The 24280-nt window shown below is 39.6% G+C and overlaps 2 protein-coding genes across 5 annotated transcripts in view; one reads left to right on the top strand and one right to left on the bottom strand.

Moving 5' to 3' along the window:
• PPAT (phosphoribosyl pyrophosphate amidotransferase) overlaps window positions 1-9262 on the bottom strand; it is a 36814-nt gene extending 27552 nt beyond the window's left edge. For all 3 annotated transcript variants that reach the window (XM_060148136.1, XM_060148138.1, XM_060148139.1), the window contains exon 1: window positions 9037-9262. In XM_060148136.1, the coding sequence (XP_060004119.1) occupies window positions 9037-9164 (128 nt within the window). In that variant the 5' untranslated portion in view covers window positions 9165-9262. The remainder of the gene's footprint in view (window positions 1-9036) is intronic.
• The window catches only part of PAICS (phosphoribosylaminoimidazole carboxylase and phosphoribosylaminoimidazolesuccinocarboxamide synthase), a 50429-nt gene that overhangs the window by 11063 nt on the left and 15086 nt on the right, over window positions 1-24280 (top strand). Inside the window, exons 3-8 of one of the 2 annotated variants that reach the window (XM_060148132.1) lie at window positions 3611-3676; window positions 5737-5873; window positions 9992-10058; window positions 14115-14312; window positions 18909-18932; window positions 20377-20555. In XM_060148132.1, coding sequence (XP_060004115.1) covers window positions 3611-3676; window positions 5737-5873; window positions 9992-10058; window positions 14115-14312; window positions 18909-18932; window positions 20377-20555 — 671 coding nt within the window. The remainder of the gene's footprint in view (window positions 1-3610; window positions 3677-5736; window positions 5874-9991; window positions 10059-14114; window positions 14313-18908; window positions 18933-20376; window positions 20556-24280) is intronic. The other variant, XM_060148133.1, reaches the window with a different exon arrangement.

The raw sequence follows: 24280 nt of genomic DNA, 5'->3' as shown, positions 1-24280 counted from the left end.
TATACTTTAATAAACTTTTAAAAAGCTGTGACAAAATAAAGCTTATGTCTGGTCTTTGTCCCTAGTTCCTAGCACAGAGTTTCAAAAACCTTTGGAATTTCCAGTGGTAGAAGTGTTTTGGGTTTTTTTGTTGTTTTTGTTTTAAATTCTAATGAGGTGATCCAGGGTGGGTTTCTAGGTAGCTTCAGGATGGTCACCAGAAAAACCACCCTAGTGATGAGAGTTGGAATTTTGGCCCAGCCTGACCTCCAGGAGGTAGGTCATGCCATAAATCAATCATGTGGATGAAAACTCTGACTCAGGTGAGCTTCTTGGATGAACACATTGATACGCTGGGAGGGTGACACATCCTGCTTCCTGGACCGGCTCAGTCTTGCCCTACATGCCTCTTGATTTGGCTGTTCCTGAGTTCTCTTACGATAAAACTGTAATCCTAAGTATAGCACTTTCCTAAGTTCAAGAGTCGTTCTAGCAAATTTATCGAGGAGGTCATGGCACCCCCTGAATTTATAGCCAGGCAGCCAGAAGTGTGGCTGGCATGTGAAGTAAAGGCAGTCTTGTGGAAGATTTGAGTCCTTAAAACTGCAGAGTCTGATGCTAATTCTGGGCAGTTAGTGTCAGAATTGAATTGCCGTACACACAGTTGGGGTGGACATAACAGAAACTAAATGCTCCTCTTTCCTTAAAAGATACTAAATTTAGGGATTCCTCCCTCCCCCCACACACATTGACATTTTACTGTCTAGAACTAATTACTCAAAATTTCTCCATAATACCTAATCTTTGTAAATGTTATGTCCCGGAATAGAACATGTGCCTCAGCCTAGGAACTGACAGTTTTAGTCACTTAAGTAAAATGTTCACTTAAGTATAAATTCATGTTTTGCTGAAATGAGATTTGAGCTCAAAGTTTACCGTGGACTTGGGATCTACAAAAGTAACCACTGGGGCAAGGGTAGGGGAAGGGTTTGGGCAAGGAAGGAGGTGGTAGGTGTAGTTATAAAAGGGCAACCTTTTGATGAAACTGTTGACTATCTTGACCTTGATAGTAAAGACACAAACCTACAAAGGTGATAAAATTATTATAGAAGTTAATACACACTGCAAGTGCACATGCACACATTCACAAATGAGTACAAATAAGATCTGGGAAATCAGAACATAGTGGCAGATTGTACCAGCCAGTATCCTTGAAGTAACAGAATATTACGGTTTATAAAATCTCCACGTACCCATTGCTGCATATGCTTACTGCCCTCTTAACTACATTTTTGCCTCGCAGATCTACTAATACAAACCTTTGTCTAATTTTACGGTAATCATTGCAAGCAACTAGACACCTAATCATAGTAATATAGATTTTCTTTTTAAATGTCCCAGTGTATAGGAAAGTAGAGTTGGGATAAAAGAAGACTGTCACAGCATTGCTGTACTTCAACATAGCAATCCAACATATCCATATGAGGAGCTGTCCCCAAATTACAAACATCTGACTTGTAAACATCCTAAACACATACTGGTCCACTAGAATAAATCCCTGTTATATTTACCGGGCTAAGCATTTTAAGTTCCTTAAAATATTTATCACTTATCTGCTGTTAACATCTGAATGTGAAAACTGCTAAAACCACTTAAAATCTTAAGAGTCTTTCATTCCTTTATATGTATTGCAATAAGGATCATTCTCAGTTAAAAGGAGGATCAAATGAAAAAAGAGATGTAAGAGCACTCTGGCAGGCATTAAAATGTAACAATAAAAGACGTTACCAAATTGGATCACAAAGCACTTTCATACTCCCAAACAGAGCATACTGCCTCGAGACTTTTAAGGCAGAATACTTCCAACATTTTGGTGTTGGTGGTGAATCCTATAAGGGCATCTCAAAGTTTGGTTACAGATGGCAAATGTTCCTGGCTTTGAGGTTACAGTTTTGATGCTGGGATCCAGTCTTACTACTTTTTCAGCACAATCTTCAATTGCAAAAGTAGATTGGGGTTCTGTGAACAACAAATTTAAATTGCTACTGTTTGTTTTCTGACAGAGGAAGACACTGTAAGTACTGCCTCAGAAGAGGTGGGTGGCCCCACAGCACTGCACAGTATCACTGGGTCAGGTACAGCATATACATTGTTGAATTTTAAATGTTCTTTTGATACTGAAAATCTAATATATACCAGTTTAAATAGTTACAGGGAAGATCTCTATTATGTATTATCCCAAATGCCTCATTATACCTGAGTTGGTAGAGAATATGGTAGGGAGTAAAGAAAATGTCTATTCGCACTTCTTTTTTTAAGTTAATTAATTAATTAATTAAATTTTTGGCTGCGTTGGGTCTTCGTTGCTGCGCATGGGCTTTCTCTAGTTGCGGCGAGCCGGGGCTACTCTCCGTTGTGCTGCGCAGGCTTCTCATCGCGGTGGCTTCTCTTGTTGCGGAGCACGGGCTCTAGGTGCGCGGCCTTCAGTAGTTGTGGCTCGCGGGCTCTAGAACACAGGCTCAGTAGTTGTGGCGCACGGGCTTAGTTGCTCCGCGGCACGTTGGATCTTCCCAGACCAGGGCTTGAACCCGTGTCCCCTGCAGGCGGATTCTTAACCACTGCCCCACCAGGGAAGTCCCTATTCCCACTTCTTACTAAAAAAATCTGTAAATACAGAGACTCTCTATATTCATAAATATCCAATGAAGAATACCTATTGATGAAAAGCAGCTAATATTCTCACTAATATTGGGGATTAGTCTGCCTTATAATTTAAAAAATATTTTGTTTGCATATGAATATATGAAAAAAGATGATCCTTATACTGAAATTCTCAGTGCTTTACATCAATCCAGGTTGTTTTAAATGAATGATATTCAAATACAGGATGTATCTAAAAGTTTGAATAATTGTAACTCATGTCAATTCATAGGTAATCATATTCCTTTAGAAGATGCTAAAAGTTATTTACAGATTATAACAGTGAGCAACACAGAGGCTGGAAAACACTGGTGTGACAATGAGGTCAGAGCACTTATAAACATATGGTCTGATGAAAAAATTAAGCAAATGCTTGAAGGGGCCACAAGAAACAAAGAAATATTTGAGGAAATTGCCAGAAGACTAATGCAGTTTGGAATAGACAGAGACTGGAAACAATGTCGTACCAAATACAAAAATTTAAAATATGAATACAGAGTTTTACAAAAGAAAACTGGCAACCCTCAAGGAAAAATGAGATTTTATGAAGAAGTTGATGGCCTCCTAAGACAACCATCTCTCAGAACTGCCAAATGGAAACATGGTAACCTTGGAAGTGACCCTTTCAAAATGAAAATACTATAAACTTTCCTCTTTGCATTTAACTTAGCAAGATATTCTTCAATAGTAAATTCCTAACACTATTTTATGTTCAAATGACCCCCTAAATTATTATAAATCACATACCTAATATAAGTCAAGAATTTCAATGTCTTTTCAAATCTTGTACCAAAATATTCCTAATTCTTAAACTCATTCTTCATCTGTCCAACTGCTTAAATGTTCTAACTTTAGTGTATTTGAATGCTTGAAGACTAATGTATTTTAGACGATGTCATATAATGATTCTTCTCCTATGTTCTCATTTAAGAATTATTTGAAAGTCATACCCAAAACCCAAGAACTTTGAGAATCAAGAGAAAAGCACATGAAGATGGTAAGAGTCTGAGAAATGCCAACTTTTTCCACACTGAGAAAAACTTTTGTAGCTTTTTCCTGATCAGAGATGTTTATTCCTGTCCTTGACAAATTAGACTATATTGTTTATGAGCTGTGTGAGAGCAAAAAATGCTGAAAAATGATTTCTTTCATAGCTTATTAAGAGTGAAAGTAAGAAAGTAAACAGAAACTTTCCCAGATCAGAAATTTCTGCACAGCTATGCATTTATCATGAGCCTTTAAATTACACTTTTCAGTGATTGCTATTAGAAGACTAGGATGTAAAAGGAAAACCCCCCACAAACTAGTAAGTTCTGAATTTTGGTTTTCTCCAAAGGTAGCCAGCAATGGTTGTGACATTTTAGTATTGATAATTCTACAAATAAGCCAAACGCAGAAGCCAGCTAATTATGGAGCTGTAATTCCAAACTGACCCATTATAAGTATCAGAAAAGGTAACATAATATAGTATAGCACAGAGAAGAAAAACGGAGAATATAAGAAAAAGCACTGGTCTGAGACTCAGAAAACCTGAGTTCTAGTCTCCTTTTACCTGAAAAATTCAACACGGAGCAAATGACTGCATCTCTCTGGATCTCTAAGATGATCCAACTTTAGCATATAGATTTATAATTTATTGAATTGTTTTGAGTTCACATAAATAGTTAAAGAGCTCAGTTTTTACAAAGTGAAGACATCTATGGAACTACTACTCAAGTCAAGATATAAAACATTACCAGCACCCTAGAGGCCCCCCGTCATCATTAATCATCCTCTTAGCCCCCATAACAGTTATCAATATTCTGACTTCCATCATCACAGATTAGTTTTAGAATCATACAGTACGTTTTTTCTTTAGTATGTATTTTTTAATGTCAAGCTTCTTTTACACAACATTGTTTGTGACATTCATCCATGATTTTACTTGTAGCAGGAGTTTGTTCTTTTTTATTGCCGTAGAATTTTCCATTATAGGAACATACATCCCACTACCTTCTTTATCCAATGTTTCCAAATTGGGGCTACTATGAATAATGCTGCTATAAAAATTCTTGTGCATGTCTCCCAATAAACATATGTATGCATCTCTGTGGAGTATACACCCGAGAGTGGGATGCAGGGTCACTGGGTATGCATATATCCAGGCACTGTTCTAAGCACTTTATATATTAACGCATTTAATCCCTACTACAACCCTATGAGGTATAGGTGTTATCATCATCCCCAATTTACAGAGGAGGAAATGGAGGCATAAAGAAGTCTGTGCTGTTGCTCCATTGCCTCTCTGTGAGGGGCAGGGACCACATCAGCCCTGTGTAGTACAGTATTCCTAGTGCCTTGCATACACACAGGAAGAGCTCAGCAAATATTTTTTGAATAAAGTATTAGAGAATAGCAGGAATCCACTGCCCCCCAGCCCTGCCAACAATTCTTATACCTCAAGTGAGCTGAAGATTTTATTCTCCATTTTTTGACATAAATTACAAATCAGACGAGTTGCCCCATGTTTGCCTTCTCTTAATGCCCTTTAATGGATATGCTATTGAAAAGGGAAACTGCTAAGGATTAACCACACAAAAGTATCATTCCCAATACACTGAATTTGTGTACTGGACCTTTAAAATACATAAGTCTAGCCCAACAGGTAAGAAACCAGACTCAGAAATTAAGGAGACTTGACCAAGATCAAACTGTTACTAGCAAACTTGGGACTAGATTTCAAGTCTTATGTTAAAGAGGCTGTTCCTAATACTCACCAGAATGACAAAGCAGTAGTACTTTAAGACCCTTTTGGGGATAAGTCACTTTTCCAACTAAGGGACTGTAAAACACTATAGGAATGTAACATGTTTGGTCATTATTTCTAAGAGATAAAAATCAAAAAAGTTAACTCCAGCCTTAATATGCAACTCAAAGCAAGTTCTCTGATAATCTACTCCTGTGTTCTCCAACAAACTAAATGAAGATAACTGGGAACTAATTCCGCAGGTTGGTCTGAGTTCATCTCTCTATCTCGAAAGTGCCTTTCTACTGATACGTTATATACTCTGTTTGCAGAACCAGCGGCAGTATCTCTTAAGAAAACTGCTCCTGAGATCACTGCAAATCAGTTTCCTCAAAGAAGAACAGAACCAAAAGATTGTACAGAATGTTTTTGCAGTCAGGAGACCCCCTACGTGACCCAACTTCATCAGGTAAATGTCATAAATTTTTAGAAAAAGTATGAAAATGTTTATCAGTTGTAGGGTTCAATTCCTAATCCAGGGAAATGATAATTCACTGAAAGGCATTCTCATCTCCTAACTAACCAAGGAAAGGCTAGCCAGTTGATTCATGGGATAAATCTATGAAATTTTAGTAATTCCTTTTATGCAACCTTCAAATATGTCCATGTCATTCTAGTCTCCATAAAATGTGACTGTGGTTTAAAGATTTCTGATCTGTGAGGGGGGTGTGATTTGTCCAGAACTGTGCAACCACTGAATTAATATTTTTAGGGCTGAAAAAGCACTCGGTGATTATATGAATCTGGCATGAACAAGCATGCACACACAGTTTTACAGCTGAAGAGGACAACTAGTTAGTTTAACATTGAAAAGTCCCCCTGACAGAAAGTAGAGCTATGGGATAAATCTGCAAATAGCCAGACTACTAAAAAGAAGTACTTCTGGACGAACCCATCTGAATTAAGCATCTAGTACATGACTGTCTAGTAATTGATACTCCATTTGTTTTTATATATAAAATACATAACATTACAACTTTCAGGTGTTCTGTTATCCCTGACACTAAATGTCTATGCCTAAGACAAAAACAGAACCAAATACAATGCAAAAGTGATAGAAATTTCACCTTCTAGATTCCATGTCTTAGGAAGAAAACGTGTAAGGGATAAATCCCTTCATCAAAAATGGGGGGAAAAAATCAATTGAATCTTGTTGCTGTTGTTTTAAAACTAGCCATTGAGTGGAGGAGGGTGAGGAGGTAGATAGAGCCTTCTGCAACAAACCACCACTTGCTAGTGTACACTGTATATAACTAACTCTATATTAAACTATAACAACCTATCTAGGCTTCTAATTGACATTCCTTGATTCAATGCCATATAAAAACATTTTTTGTTAGTTTATTTTATTGAAGTATAGTTGATTTACAATGTTGGGTTAACTTCTGCTGTACAGCAAAGTGATTCAGTTATACATATACATACATTCTTTTTCATATTCTTTTCCATTATTGGTACCACAGGATATGGAATATAGTTCCCTGTGCTATACAGTAAGACCTTGTTGTTTAACCATTCCATTAAAAACATTATTTCTTAACCTTCGACCCCTACTTACGAGCTTAGAGAAGCAGAAGATTTTATCTTCTAGGCATAAAGAAGTTTCATATTCTTAGAATCAGAATCAGTTTCCCTAAAGGGTGAGGACTTTTGCTAATTTAAAATTTTGAATTGGATAGGATTATGGGCAAGAACCAGCCCTCTCAATGAACCTTAATGATTCTATGCCTACACAAGGAAAATTTAAATAGTTTTCCATTAACATCTTTCTCCCCCAGAAGCTACTGTTTTTTTTGCCACTGTTATTGAAAATATCACAAGGTCAATTTTCAATACTACAGTTTAACAAATACTTGCTCCATCAAATAAGCAGCCTGATAGAATCCATTTAATTTTCTCTACCATCATGTAGTAATCACATTTTTATTGCCCTTACCTTGTATTATCTAATCTCATAATTCTTTTACTTAAAAGTCACTGCAGAAAAGTGCATGTAGTTAGGAATGAAGTTATTCATTAAAAAAAAAAAATCACCCCCCTCTTCTTTACACACACATTTAAAGAGGAGATCTTGGGATGAACTTTCTGAGTTATTTTAGCTAAAAAATAAATAGTTAAAAAAAAATTCAAGGTCAGTTCATTTCTTTCTCACAGACCACCAGGCAATTCTAAAGATCCCTTGTTTTTTATACCTCTTCCCATGACAGATTATCCACAATAACTTCTCCGAAGAATGTTATAAACTAATGTTGCTCTGGACTACCATAAGAATAGCTTTTAGTTTTTCCTTGGATTATATATAATCCTCTCAATAATGTAAATGTATTTTAAAGTAAGATTTCTATTATGGTTAACCCACAATTATCCAAGATTAGAGTAAGTCAAACTAGAAATATTCTTTTTGATTCATCCCAGATTCTAAGTTACTCTCAGCTCTTAGTAAACAGGGAGTACACAAGATGTGAAACTCAAACTCAAGTATTCAGGACCCTGAAAAAAGCTGAGACTACTTCTAATTTAAGTTTGGTGAGGGAAAGCTAATCATTTGTAATGCATTTATACATATTGCTCCCATCCTGCCCATAAGCATTATTGCCAAGTTCCTTAACTGTTCTAGAAGTTGTTGCTGAGGTATTGCCTTATGGAAACTTTGTAATACTTTCAGTGATAATGCCAAACTTAGGTTTATATTTCTTAAGGAAATTGTTTATATCAACTTCCAGTTAGTTCAGTTAGTAGGAAGTGGAAAGATCACAGAAGCAGTTATTTTTTAACTCAAAGGATCTATCAGTTTTTCAAAGTCAATGTGTATCTTGTCAGACAGGAACTACTTTCCTCTCCCTCTTTTAAAGAGGGGAGTTATTTTGGCATTTCCTTACTACCAACCTTTTCATTCGTTATCTAAAACGTTTACCAATGAATTTTTTACAGATGCACTCTTCCCTGCGATTGGGTTATTTTCTGTTAATTCAGATGAGATCTAGAACCGGTAGTTCCTTTCGAACACCAAGCTAATTCAGCTTCCCCGGGTTTGAATCCCTAAATTCCCACAGCTATGCCTACGTTCAAATACACAAACTGCCCAGTAGCTCTGCCCTTGCAAACAAAAGCTTGTGGTGGCTGCAGGCTCCGCGCGAAACCTCAAGGTGTATTGTAGGTCCTGGACCAGCAGTCACCCCACACAAGCCTATCACAAGAACAGCTCCAGGCTCTGGGAGATTAAAACTCGCAAGCAGTCAAGAAAGAACCCCGACTGGGCTAGTCCAAGCGAATCGGAGCCTTATAAACTGGCCAGACCAAGGAGGGTTGCACGACACCGGAAGAGAGGGGAGAGCCCCTAAAGAGCATGAAGAGTTGCGGGGGACAGGCTGAAATCCAGGGAGGCAAGGTAGCCCCCGCGCACTCCTTGGCAATCGGTGGACGCCACAGGCAGGTACCCGTCCAGGTAAGAGAGAGATCCGGCCTCCGGTCCTCAAGCGCCCGCGAGATCGCCAACTCCGGCCGCGGGAAGCGGCTCGGGCAGATGGAGAAGCACACGCGCCGCCATCCCCACCCCTCACCCAGTCGCTCACCGGTGCTGCAGCCCCACGAGTCCCAGAGTGATCACATGCGGCACATCTAGCTGCGTGGGCCACTCTCCTGAGGCGATGCATCCGAACACGCCACATTCCTCTCGGATCCCCAACTCCTCCAGCTCCATGTCGCCGCCGAATGCACGTGGAGGGACCCGCCGCTGTGGCAGGGGTCTAAGCACCAACCAGTTGTTCGTTCGGCCTGTAAGCCTCAGAAGCTCGAGCCAGCTGCAGCCGCTTCCTAACCAGCGGCTCGACCCTCGCTACTGCGGCGGCGCGTGCTTTCCCTAAGTGAGAGTGATTAGCTCGCGCACCGCCACCCTGCCCCGCCCCTACAGGCCCACCAATGACCGAGGACGGAGGGAGAGGCTCCACGGCTGAGGGGCGGAGTCAAAGGCCCTGTGGGGGTGGAGCTAGCCCTCCACCGGAGCCCTGGGGGAAGATCATTTTTCTGCACGTGGAAATCTCCGTTATTTTCCAATACCCAAGACTGAGATGATGAGACTAGCGGGGTTAACGTCATTTCTGTCTTAGCGGATGTAAATTTTGAATGTCCCTCCCCACATGCTTTCCCCCAGGCCGTCACTACTTGGTATGCTCCAACCTCTGAGCCACTCTCGCTGCCGAGGAGGGGGCCAAGTCTGCGAGCTGCTGTAGGGTGGGGAGGGGCCGCCAGTGCGCGCCACTTTTCCTCTTTCCTGTAACTGCGCCCGCGCAGGGCGGGGTACAGTCCGCGTCGCTGCGCCTGCGCGGCGGGAATCTTGCGGAAGGCACTAGCTCCCGGAGTCCAAGTTCCTCTCGATCCGCAGAGACCCCCGAGGTTCCGTCACCGCGGTAGTGCTCGAAGAGACCGCGAGGGGGCACTCTGGGTTACGCGGCCCCGGCGGGGGCGTGTCTGTGGGCCGTGCCTCCTTTCCCCGCCCCGTGAGCCTCTCTGATCACTCCTCTTTTCCAGAGTCCTGCCTCTCTTCCTAGAGCTGTTGCTGCTTCCAGACCACTCCGGATAATGGCGACAGCCGAGGGTGAGTAACAGGCGTCCCCAGGACTTGGGACTCCCTGCCATCCACAGTCTTCCTGCCCCTCTGCCTTGAGCTCGAGGGTTCACGCCGGCACGTGCGCGCTCCGCGGCCCCGACGGCAGCCTTCCCCGGGCAGAACTCGGTCTCCCTGCACCCGCCCCACTAGGCCACTGGGCTGGCGGGCACGTGGCCCAGGCGCTGCCGAGCGGTGCGTCAGAAACAAAGCGCTCCCGGGCCTCCGAACTTTCTGAAACATCCAGAACTGCTTCTGGGATGGGGAAAAGGCGCAAAGGGTCATTAGGAAGAGAAATGGCCAGGGGTTGGAGACGTGCTTGGAAATCGCGTTTGCCATCAGTAGATATTGCAAAACAATCGCAGAAGTATCTAGTGTTGACTCTTGAAACCAAAGTCTTGCCTTCTCCTGTTAGGCTAATAATAACCTGCTATTCCAGAAAGTTAATAATTGAACCTTCTGAAAAATTTGCTATTTTCTGTGCAGATTTTGTGTGTGTTTTTAGCCTTTTTATGCCAGTGATGGCTTTGGAGAGTTACAAAACCACCAGGGAAAAGTTTCCTTCCTTCACTTTGCACTTATTATATTACATATTTATATAATCATTTTGGCCACTCGTGATTAGGATACTCAGGAAAGATCGTTTGTGCTATTTTTACTGTAAAACGTTTTCCCCCATCCCCCGTACTTACGGTGAACCAAATTCCTTGTGTTGGCCAGTCACTACATTCTCTTCCACATAGAAAAATTAAATTTAGGTAAAAAACTATAGACTGAACAAAATGGTCCTGATAACAAGTAACAACTCCATAAAATCAATGCGTTAGACCAGAATTTTCCCTGCCATACCTCTAAACTGACAGATCTCTAAAATCTTTGCTCTTCCACTTCCTTCCATCTTGCATTTTTTGGGGGGCAGGTTAATTATTCCAAATTTTCACTTTTATGGTTTCTAAATGGCACTTCATTGCCCAAAAATGTTCTCTGGCAGTGCGAAAGCTATTGAAATCCATTCTGAAGAACTTTTCATTCACATCCTGCATACTGTTTCCTTCCTACCTCTTCAACCCTTACTTAGGTTTTTCTCTCTTATGAATCCTAAGCCTACATTCCAGGCAGGTTAATTCACCAAGTTTACTCTTCTCTATGTTTGTTTTTGCTGTTCCTTCTAGAACAGTGTTGTCTAATAGAAATATAATGTGACACTCTATGTAACTTTGTTTTCTAGTAGCCACATTTTAAAAAGTAAAAAGAAACAGGTGAACTGATTTTTAATATATATTATTTAACCCAATATATCCAAAGCAGTATCATTTCAACATGTAATCAATATAAAAAATTGTGATTTTTTGCAAACCTTTTTTTCATATTGAAATTCACTGTGTATTTTACGCTTAACTTACATCATTTCAATTTGGAGTAGCCACATTTCAAGTATTTCATAGCCACATGTGGCTAGTGACTACCTTATGGGACAGCACAGTCCTAGATGTTCTTACCTCTTTGTGGAAGTTCTGTACTTTTCAATACTCTTAAATGTCAGGTCTATGAATTATTCTCAGTCCTCATCAATCTTTTCTGAATTCATCTATGAATTTGTAGCAGGCATTTTGGCACTTATAGCAAATGTCTCCTATGATGTTACGTTATTTCTATCCATTAGTTGAAATTCCTACCCTGTTTAAAAATTAAGTAATAAATACCAATTCAGGGAATTCCCTGGCGGGCGAGTGGTTAGGACTCCTTGCTTCCATTGCAGGGGGCACAGGTTCGATCCCTGGTTGGGGAACTAAGATCCCACAAGCCGCACGGCGAGGCCATATGTAAATAAATACATACATACATACATACCACTTCAAATAAATCGAGAGAGAGGAGCAGTAGGTACAAATTATCTAACCCAGGCAACATCTTAACTTTCCCTTCTTTTATCCCCCATATTGAGTCAATTGTTATAAAAACTTTTACCTTTTAAATATCTTGAGTCTTACCCAACTGCTTTTTCTTTAGACCAGGACATTTCTTGCCTGGATTGCTGCCACAGCATCGTAAGTGGTCTCTCAGTCTCTAGTTTTCTTCCACCCACCCCTTCCTCATTTCATTCTCCACACAGCAGCCATAATGGTCTTTCTAATATAGAAACTGTCATTTTACTGAAGTACTTAAAAGCTTTATAGTTGCTCCTAGGATAAAGTGTAAACTCAGTCAGCATGGCTTGTGAGACCCCAAGGGTGAGTAGTGAAATGGGAAGGAAACAGTGTTTCAGGCCTAGGGAAGAGCATGTTAGAAGCCTGAGAGGAGGATATAGAGATTCAGTTACAAAGTTGGAGTTCTAGGAAGGGAATAGAGAAATCTGAATTTGGAGCCCTGAGCTGGGACTCCATTCTTGGAAAGACCTTTTAAACCTTGTCAGTGAATCAAGACATTACAGTAAGAGGATGGGAATTCATCCTCTGAATTAGGTACCCTGCAGTGGCAACTATTAAACTGAATTGTAACTGTTTTGTTTAATCGTTACCTTCATTAACTGGTGATGTGATCCCTGCCCAATTCCTCAGGCTTATCTCCTGCCTTCCCTTTCTACTCCTTAGCTGCTACCCGATCCCATGCCCCACCCCTTCACCCCCAACAGCAATGTACACACACAGTCCTCCAAACATACTGAAGTTCTGCCAGGTGCTCTTTCATCCCCTGGTCTTTTTCACCACCAGTCTCTACCCCTTGCCGTCTTCCAGCTAAATTTTGACTATTCCTCAGATCTCAGCCTAATCCTCACTTTGTTCTAGACTTCTTTCTTTGACGTCTAGACATCAGAGGTTAGGTTAAGTGATCCTGCTATGAACCTGTGATCCCATAGTCTGTGTTTTTCTCACATTATACTCATTATGATGTTTAATTTCAGCTTCCCTCAGACTCCAGTCACTTGAGAGTAGGAACTTGGTTTACTGGTACATCCCTAGTACCTGGCACATGGACACTAAAAAATGCAGATACTGAGAATGAGTCGATGTTCTGGGAGAATGAGGGGTGATTTCTCCTCTTGGAAATTTTAAGTCCTTAAATGTCTGTTATCTTTGATCTTCATGGAAATCATTCTTTCTAATGACCCAAGTCTCCTTTTCTTTAGGTGTGATGACCTGCATCAAAATTGGATTCTCTTGTCCTTACTTCTCACAGTTTTCTATAGCTGTTAGTGAGGAGAGGGGATCAAGGATGGGGGGGTGCTTCCAAATGGGCTAACTTCAGTGGGTGGAGGTGCCTCCTCTTGCACATTAACTTGAAATCAAGAAACACATCTGGGGCTTCCCTAGTGGCGCAGCAGTTGAGAGTCCGCCTGCCGATGCAGGGGACATGGGTTCGTGCCCCAGTCTGGGAAGATCCCACATGCCGTGGGGCGGCTGGGCCCGTGAGCCATGGCCGCTGAGCCTGCGTGTCCGGAGCCTGTTGCTCCGCAACGGGAGAGGCTACAACAGTGAGAGGCCCGCATACCGCAAAAAAAAAAAAAAAAAAAGAAACACATCTGGCTGAACTTTCCCATTTTGCCTGCCATGGAAAGCAGAAGACGGGAAAAATACAGCATTTTTTTACCTGCAAGCTAGTTTAGTTATTGTATTGTGAGAACATATATGAAACTACTCATGTTGTTGCATTAATTTTAATGTATTTTAACTAATTTTACTTCAGTTTTGCTGTGAGAGAGGCAGGTTGATAGTGAAAAGAGCACGACACAGCATTAAATATTGGAAGACAGGGCTTTTTCTGGCTCTGCTCTTTCTTAACTGTGTGACCTCTACTTTTTGATACTTAGTTTCCTAATCTATATAATTATTTACATAATTAAAATTCATCACAAAATTTTATGAATGAAATGTGATGATGATGCATTAAAAATTGTAGAATGTAAGATTCTATGCAGATGAGTTCATTTTATTAAAATTATTTAATTATGCTATGTTCACTGATTCATCGTTCTAGACAATTTAGTCTTCTGAATTATCTTCTCTACGAAACTTCCTGAAATCTGATGTTTCTGTTTTATTTCCACAGTACTGAAGATTGGTAAAAAACTCTATGAGGGTAAAACAAAAGAAGTCTATGAATTGTTGGATAGTCCAGGAAAAGTCCTCCTGCAGTCCAAGGACCAGATTACAGCAGGAAATGCAGCCAGGAAGAATCACCTTGAAGGAAAAGCTGCAATCTCAAATAAAATTACCAGTTGTATTTTTCAGCTGTTACAGGAAGCAGGTGAGTGGCTCTCCCAGTAGCCTCCCCCTTCATGTTCTTTCTCACATATACATACTGGTCCTTTTCATCAGGAAATGACATTATTTGGATAAATAAGATGTTGATAACCAGTTGATTTTTTTTTTTTTTTCAGTTGTTATAGGAAGCAGGTAAGTGACTCCCCCTACAGCCTCCTGTACCACTCTGATCTCTTTAATGGGGAGATGGCATTATCTGGTTTAACAACATGTTTGGGGATGCCTCACATGCTAAACTTATTTAAATTAAACCAGAAACTTAAATTTCACTGTAACACTTTACTTGTTTGGAATTACTTAAGTAGTATCATTCAGTTAGTTAAAAGGAATCTTAACAGTTTGCTACAGTCTTTGTCTGGCATGTATTTCTGCAGCTTTCCTCTGCTAGGACATCTTAGGAGAGGCTTACCTATGAAGGAACTTAAGGAACTTAACCTGTGAAAGAAGCACATTCTGGTGTTTGGCAGCTCTAATTGATGAATTGAAATTTAGTCCCTAAAATTCTATATAAATTTGCTCCACCCACTGGAGATTATACAGAACTTCAAATCCCTCTTCTACTTGAAAGCCCTAAAAAGTAATTGAATACTGCAACCACGCCTTCTCATCCTGCCATACCCCAAGTGAGAGATTTGGACTAGATCAAGATCTGCAGGGTTACCTCCTGCTCTAAAACTGAATGAAGACGATTTCCAATAGAGAAATCTATTCAAAAGACGAAATTCAGATCAAAACATTCTGTGGAAGGCGTTTGGAGTGAAAGAAGGGAAATTAGGATAACGGTTTTTCTGCAGGGATTCAGGCAAAAGCTGATTGGTCTGTAGTGTATAAAATCTCAGCTAGCAAAAGATTTGAGCTCTTTGCCTACAGTGTAAGAGACGCTGTGCCTTGGATCATTCAACGTGTGAAGCCTCCAGTTCCTTATCTGTAAAGTAAAAGCTTTGTTCTTTATCATTCCAGTTCTAATTTTACAGTTTAATATCATTGTCTCCATTTACTTCCAATATTCCCAGTTGCCCTCACATTTCTTAGATTTTTCCAGTAAGCATTAATCTTAATTATTAGTAATTAAAAATTAATTAATTACTCTTTCTTAAATCCAAAGGGGAATTTAATACCTTTGTTTCCAGTGAAGATAGATCTGCCTTCCACAAAATAACAAGGTAATTCAAGTTAAACCCATTCCGTCAATACAGAATAGGTTCTTGAGTAGTTTTGCCTCTTCCAGAGTACCCTGTTTCACATTTTTAATTAGTGTGTAAAAAATATGTTTACTTGACAACCTAAATTGTCATCCATATCATAAATCCCTCTATGCACTGAGGGTGAAAATATTGCTGTAAATTTAAAGCACCTCCCTCAGTTCATAAGTAATACAACCCAGGATTTTTACTTCAAGGCCTCCTTGATTGGTGGTTTCCCAATGACTGAGTAGATTTCTAGAGAGAGCATCAAACTAATATTAGGTTTCTTTTGCAGTACAAATAAGTGCTCCATTTTTTAACCTCACAAGTTGTCTCCTCCCCATACATATTAAAATGGTTTATAGTTGCTAACACTATAAGCTGTTAACAATACAACTAGCTTCTGTGTCCCCATAGTAATTGTACCTATCTATGGGATTATATATATGCATTTAAGTAATGGGGGATAAGTACAGACCCAAGTTTTTATTTGCTTATTTAATAAGGCACCTATTCAGTGTACTTGCCAGGGCTTAAGGACAGGTGAATTAGGGTGATCCAGTTTTGACTCTCAAAGTCCTGCATGCAGCTGGGAAGGTTGGTCATCCATGTGAAGTACTCCAGCAGTCATCTATTTGGCACACTTAACATAGCTAAAACTTACTGGGTTCACAAGAAATGCTGAAAGGTGTTTTCCAGGTTTTATATACTGTGGAAAATCTAAGGTTTTAAAAATTCTTAAACAGATGATTAGTTTTAGGGTATGGATTAAGAGTTCTGTTAAGCCTTATATAATTTTTACTTGCTAGTAGTTAAATGCTATGTCTAATTGACCATCAGTGGTCTATTTAAAACTGCTTTCTTGGGGCTTCCCTGGTGACGCAGTGGTTAAGAATCCACCTGCCAATGCAGGGGACATGGGTTCGAGCCCTGGTCCGGGAAGATCCCACATGCCACGGAGCAACTAAGCCCGTGCGCCACAACTACTGAGCCTGTGCTCTAGAGCCCGCGAACCACAACTACTGAGCTCACGTGCCACAGCTACTAAAACCCATGCGCCTAGAGCCCATGCTCCACAGCAAGAGAAGCCACCGCAATGAGAAGCCCGTGCACCGCAATAAAGAGTAGCCCCTGCTCGTCGCAACTAGAGAAAGCCTGTGTGCAGCAACGAAGACCCAATGTAGCCAAAAATAAAATTTAAAAAATAATAATAAATAAGTTTATTTAAAAAGTAAAATAAAACTGCTTTCTTTATAAACAGGCATATATTCCAAATTAAGATATTTCTAGAAATTCAAATGGAAAAAGCACCAGAATGAGAATCATAATTCTAGTTTTCTCTTTGTCACTCATGAGCAAACTGTAAAAGACTGTATTACACATGCTGTACCTGAATTTTGAAGTTCCTGGATTTAGTCTCATTACTAAAAAAATCAAAATTTAACCTTTTAAGTTTCAGTTCCCTTCTGCACAGAAACACACTATGATTACATTTTGGTGTGATAATAGTGATATGACTAACAGTCTTGGCAGTTGTTAAACCACAGGTGGGGAGCTGGGCAACCTTAACAGAGGGATAGCTCCAGCGCTGTCATACTTGGCCATTGTAATTCAGAATGTGAAATGACATTTACATTTTCTTAGTAGTCTTGATAGGAGTTTTGAATTTTGTAAACAACTGAGACTAATGGGAGGATTTCTTTTTCTCACCGTATGAAGCCATGGAATTTGCTTTAATGATTAACACGTATATTAGAAGCAATCATTATATCATCTAAACTGAATCTCTTTTTTCTTAGTAGCAATTTTTTTTTGTTTTAATGTACAAGATCATTACCATAAGTTGATTCTGTGGTTTTGATTCCCTTAGATATAGGGGAGGACTTTCCTCTGAATAACAGTAACTGTTGTGTATATTTGAACAATAGATTTGGATACTAGTCTATCAAGCTTGATAGACAACTGAGCAAATATGACTACTAGGTAACAAACCTAAAAAAGAAGAGCTCTTGGGCTTCCCTGGTGGCACAGTGGTTGAGAGTCCGCCTGCCAATGCAGGGGACGCGGGTTCGTGCCCTGGTCCGGGAGGATCCCACGTGCCGTGGAGCGGCTGGGCCCGTGAGCCATGGCCGCTGAGCCTGTGCATCCGGAGCCTGTGCTCCGCAACGGGACAGGCCACAGCAGTGAGAGGCCCGCGTACCACAAAAAAAAAAAAAAAAAAAAAGAGCTCTTAAACCCAGACATGTACTTACCACCTCAAGTTAAGGATTGATTTAAATCATCTGCCTGCCCATGAGCCCAATCATTCATTAAAGGTTAAAATGGCCTAAATATTGACACTTTTAACATTCTTTCCCAGAGTTGCTGTTCGTGCAGCATACAACAATTTATTTATTTATTTATTTTTGGCTGCATTGGGTCTTCATTGCTGCACAAGGGCTTTCTCTAGTTGCAGCAAGTGGGGGCTACTCTTCATTGCGGTGAGCAGGCTGCTCATTGTGGTGGCTTCTCTTGTTGTGGAGCACAGACTCTAGGTGCGCGGGCTTCAGTAGTTGTGATGCATGGGCTTAGCTGCTCAGCGGCACGTGGAATCTTCCCAGACCAGGGCTTGAACCCGTGTCCCCTGCATTGGCAGCTGGATTCTTAACCACTGCGCCCCCAGGGCAGTCCACAATTTATTCTTTTCCCTGTTTTAATTGCATCTTCCTGGTCAAACCCAGAAGGAATGTGGAGAAAACAGTACAGGTTTAAAAACTGGATAGTGCATTTCAGGTCCAGGCTCCATTACGGATTGGCAGCATGACCTAACTTGTTAAGTTACTTAACTGCTGTGAGCCTCTACTTCTTTCACTATAAAATGTGAATAATAACGCTACCTCAAAATTTTTATGTATGGTTAAATGAGATAATATGTAAAACACTTCGGGGACTTCCCTGGTAGTCCAGTGGCTAAGACTCCCTGCTCCCAATGCAGGTGACCTGGGTTCTATCCCTGGTCAGGGAACTAGATCCCACATGCATACTGCAACTAAGAGTTTGCATGCCGCAGCTAAAGGTCCCGCGTGCTGCAACTAAGACCTGGTGCAGCCAAAGTAAATAAATAATTTTTAAATAAATAAATAAAACACTCAGCATGATGCAGGGTTTCCATAAATGTAGGTTCCCTTTACATATGGATACATACATATGTACATACATAGATAGATACATACATAAGATCAAAGATCTTCAGTCCTTTCCTGATAAGAAAAATTTGATCTTATTAGAGGTTTAGTTGGGAATTGGAGGTACTAATATTGTAGCCCGAAGATGAGCATTATTATGTTAAACCCATGCAGGTTAGTGCTATGATGTAATAACACGTCTAGGAGAGGCAGTATAGCATAGTGGTTAAGTGAGCAGTGTAAAGAGTTCAGACAGTGTGGGTTAGAAACCCTGCTTTACCTAGTACTAGCTGACATAACTCCTGTGTCTCAGTGTTGTTATCTGTTTCACTGGATGAACATCATACCTTATCAGGTGCTATGAGGATTAAGCAAAAAGAAAATAAATTTATAATGCCTGACCTAAAGTAGGTCTTGCAAATTGTGGTAAAATACACACACATAAAATTTACCATGTTAACCATTTTTTTTTTTTTTTTTTTATGTTAACCATTTTTAAGTGTAGGATTCAGTGGCGTTCAGGTACACTGACAATGTTGTGCAACCATCACCACTATCAATTTCTGGAACTTTTTCATCATTTCAGACAGAACCTCTGACCCATTAAACAATAACTCTCCCCTGATAACCTCTATTCTACTTTCCATCTCTATGAATTTGCCTGTTTTAGGTACCTCATATAAGTGGAATTATACAATTTTCACCTTTATTTCACTCAGCATAATGTTTTCATGAATCATTCATCATGCTGTAGAATATATCAGCATTTCCTCCTTTTTGTGACTGAATAGTAATTCATTGTATGTAAACTACATTTTGTCTGTCCACTACAGTCATCTGTTGTTAGACACTTGGGTTATTTCCCCCTTTTTGGCTATTGTTAATAATGATACTGTGAACATTGGTGTACAAATATGTTTGAGACCTTGCTTTCAGTTCTTTTGTGTATATACTTAGAGTGGAATTGCTGGATCATATAGCTTATAATACATTGTAACCACTATAAGAGAGGTTGTTATTTTCCAAGGCCGCCACGTAAACTAGCTCTTTATCTTAGTTTTCCAGTAACAGTTTGCTTAAGAGTGAACAGAGGATGGGCAAATATTTTCTTTGCTCTTGGCCAAATTGGCCTCCATGTTCCTGCTGCTACCTGTTGAATGCTTTTTTCAAGGACTCTTTGCTTTAAATATTGAGAGAAAAAGGCTGTCCAGAATTTACGGCTGTATCTGATTATGATAAATAGATTAATATTTTACAACGCCCATATAATCCCAGACCATAGAATGAGAATTCTGCCACCAGATCTGATTTAGAGATGATTTAGTGCCACTTAGTCATGTGCCTTGTGCAAAGTTAGGTGCACAGTGGCAGAGGAGATAGTATTTTTTGAACAAATGAATGATGGTAAAAACATTGGGACCCAGATTTTTTGACCCAGCTTGCCTTGCAGCATTAACAAGAAATATTCCTGAATATTTTGATAAGCAGTAGAAAGCCATATTAATACTTTTTTTCCTACTTCTGCCTTTTTAAAAAAATTTACATTTGTTTTTGATAGTGCCATTTAAAGGTAATGCATTTGGCTACATAGGCTTTTTGTTTTGTTGTTTGTAAAGGGTAGAGTTTTATTATGCCTCAGATCTCCCTTTTTAAATACAATTTTAATGCTTTTTTTTTTCTTTTTGTCATCAATCTGTAGGTATCAAAACTGCTTTCACCAGAAAATGTGGAGAGACAGCTTTCATTGCACCTAAGTGTGAAATGATTCCAATTGAATGGGTTTGTAGAAGAATAGCAACTGGTTCTTTTCTCAAAAGAAATCCTGGTGTCAAGGAAGGATATAAGTTCTACCCACCTAAAGTAGAGATGTTTTTCAAGGTAATTATTTTATACCTCCCTGTCTTACTATAACATAGCAACAAGTTTATTACAAAGTCAAAAGATTTAAATATTATCAAAGCTTTTGATACTACAGTTGTCATTCCAGAAATATTTGTCAAAAATGTACACTTTAATTAGCAATGATAATTCAGATTTTTAAAAGAAAACCTTTGAAACTCTGCTTATCTTATTTTGGACCAATGTGACTAACAAAATGAACAAATTAAAATTAGCAGTTACGAGTCACTGGGAGAGCCTTTCACAGAAGCATGGAGTGACACTTTGTCCTCAGGAAAAGGTGTTTTTTGTTTTTGGAGGTGGGTTGTGGGATCTTAGTTCCCCAACCAGGGATTGAAGGCGTGCCCTAGTCCTAACCACTGGACAGCCAGGGAATTGCCAGGAACAGGTTGGTGGGAAGCCTGGGTGAAGAAAAGAAGATGAACACAAGAACCAGGTTCAAATCACCTGTACTCTTTGAACCCTATTAGGTGAAGCCAGAGTGAGGCCTTCACATAATGAGATTGAACTACCTGTTTTCTAAAAGGAAAACCAGTAGAAAGATTAAAGAAAAAATTACTGTTATCTACAGTCGTGTGGCTGACTGGTGCTTCCGCCAGGTGTCAGACCTGAGCCTCTGAGGTAAGAGAGCCGAGTTTAGGACATTGGACCACCAGAGACCTCCTGGCCCCACGTAATATCAATCGGCAAGAGCTCTCCCAGAGATCTCTGTCTCAGTGCTAAGACCCTGCTCCACTCAACGACCAGCAAGCTCCAGTGCTGGGCAGCCCATGCCAAACAACTAGCAAGACAGGAACACAACCCCACCCATTAGCAGAGAGGCTGCCTATAATCATAATAAGGTCACAGACACCCCAAAACACAACACCAGACATGGTCCTGCCCACCAGAAAAACAAGATCCAGCCTCATCCAACAGCACACAGGCACCAGTCCCCTCCAGCAGGAAGCCTACACAACCCACTGAACCAACCTTACCTGCTGGGGGCAGACACCAAAAACAACAGGAACTATGAATGTGCAACCTGTGAAAAGGAGACCTCAAACACAGTAAGTTAAGCAAAATGAAAAGACAGAGAAATACACAGCAGATGAAGAAGCAAGGTAAAAACCCACCAGACCAAACAAATGAAGAGGAAGTAGGCAGTCTACCTGAAAAAGAATTCAGAGTAACAATTGTAAAGATGATCTAAAATCTTGGAAATAGAATGGAGAAAACGCAACAAATGTTTAACAAGGACCTAGAAGAACTAAAGAGCAAACAAACAATGATGAACAGCACAGTAAATGAAATTAAAAATTCTCTAGAAGGAATCAATACCAAAATAACTGAGGCAAAAGATGGGATAAGTGACCTGAAAGATAAAATAGTGGAAATAACGACTGCAGAGCAGAATAAAGAAAAAAGAATGAAAAGAATTGAGGACCATCTGAGACACCTCTGGGACAACATTAAACGCACCAAGATTCGAATTATAGGGGTCCCAGAAGAAGAATAGGAAAAAAAGGGGACTGAGAAAATATTTGAAGAGATTATAGTTGAAAACTTCCCTAATATGGGAAAGGAAATAGTCAATCAAGTCTAGGAAGTGCAGAGTCCCATATAGGATAAATGCAAGGAGAAACATGCTAAGACACATATTAATCAAACTATCGGAAATTAAATACAAAGAAAAGATATTAAAAGCACCAAGGGAAAAGCAACAAATAATGTACAAGGGAATTCCCATAAGGGTAACAGCTGATTTTTCAGCAGAAACTCTGCAAGCCAGAAGGGAGTAGCAAGACGTATTTAAAGTGATGAAAGGGAAAAACCTACAACCAAGGTTACTCTACCCGGCAAGGATCTCATTCAGATTTGACGAAGAAATTAAAACCTTTACAGACAAGCAAAAGCTAAGAGAATTCAGCACCACCAAACCAGCTTTACAACAAATGATAAAGGAACTTCTCTAGACAGGAAAAACAAGAGAAGGAAAAGACCTACAATAACAAACCCAAAACATTAAGAAAATAGTAATAGGAACATACATATCTATAATTACCTTAAAAGTGAATGGATTAAATGCTCCAACCAAAAGACATAGACTGGCTGAATGGATACAAAAACAAGACCCGTATTTATGCTGTCTACAAGAGACCCACTTCAGACTTATGGACACATACAGACTGAAAGTGAGGGGATGGAAAAAGATATTCCATGCAAATGGAAATCAAAAGAAATCTAGAGTAGCAAATCTCATATCAGACAAAAATAGGCTTTAAAATAAAGACTATTACAAGAGACAAAGAACGACACTACAGAATGATCAAGGGATCAATCCAAGAAGAAGATATAACAATTGTAAATATTTATGCACACAGCATAAGAGCATCTCAATACATGAGGCAAATGGTAACAGCCATAAAAGGGAAAATCGACAGTAACACATTCATAGTAGGGGACTTTAACACCCCACTTTCACCAATGGACAGATCAACCAAAATGAAAATAAGTGAGGAAACACATGCTTTAAATGACACATTAAACAGGATGGATTTAATTGATATTTACAGGACATTCCATCCAAAAACAACAGAATACACTTTCTTCTCAAGTGCTGATGGAACATTCTCCAGGATAGATGATATCTTGGGTCACAAATCAAGTAAGTTTAAGAAAATTGAAATCATATCAAGTATCTTTTCCAACTACAATGCTGAGACTGGGTATCAATTACAGGAAAAAAATTGTAACAAAATACAAGCACATGGAGGCTAAAAAATACACTACTAAATAGCCAAGAGTTCACTGAAGAAATCAAAAAGGAAATCAAAAAATACCTAGAAACAAATGACAATGAAAACACGACAACCCAAAACCTATGGGATGCAGCAAAAGCAGTTCTAAGAGGGAAGTTTATAGCAATACAATCCTACCTCAAGAAACAAGAAATATCTCAAATAAACAACCTAACCTTACACATAAAGCAATGAGAAAGAAGAACAAAAAAAAACCCAGAGTGAGCAGAAGGAAAGAAATCATAAAGATCACATCAGAAATAAATGAAAAGAAATGGAGGAAATGATAGCAAAGATCAATAAAACTAAAAGCAGGTTCTTTGAGAAGATAAACAAAAGCGATAAACCTTTAGCCAGACTCATCAAAAAAAAAAAAAGACTCAAATCAACAGAATTAGAAATGAAAAAGGAGAACTAACAACTGACACTGCAGAAATACAAAGGATCATGAGAGATTACTACAAGCAACTATATGCATAAAATGGACAATCTGGAAGAAACGGACAAATTCTTAGAAAAACACAACCTTCCAAGACAACCAGAAAGAAATAGAAAATATAAACAGACAAATCACAGGCACTAAAATTGTGACTGTGGTTAAAAGTCTTCCAACAAACAAAAGCCCAGGACCAGATGTTTTCACAGGTGAATTCTATCAAACATTTAGAGGAGAGCTACACCTATCCTTCTCAAACTCTTCCTAAATATAGCAGAGGGGGGAACACTCCCAAACTCATTCTGCAAGGCTACCATCACCTTGATACCAAAACCAGACAAAGATGTCACAAAAAAAGAAAACTATGGGCCAATATCACTGATGAACATAGATGCAAAAATCCTCAACAAAATACTAGCAAACAAAATCCAACAGCACATTAAAAGGATCATACACCATGATCAAGTGGGGTTTATCCCAGGAATGCA

This window comes from Lagenorhynchus albirostris, chromosome 4, assembly GCF_949774975.1.
Source record: "Lagenorhynchus albirostris chromosome 4, mLagAlb1.1, whole genome shotgun sequence".
Classification (NCBI taxonomy): Eukaryota; Metazoa; Chordata; class Mammalia; order Artiodactyla; family Delphinidae; genus Lagenorhynchus; species Lagenorhynchus albirostris.
Note: the sequence above shows the minus strand (reverse complement) of the source record. Positions and strands in the feature narration are given on the sequence as shown.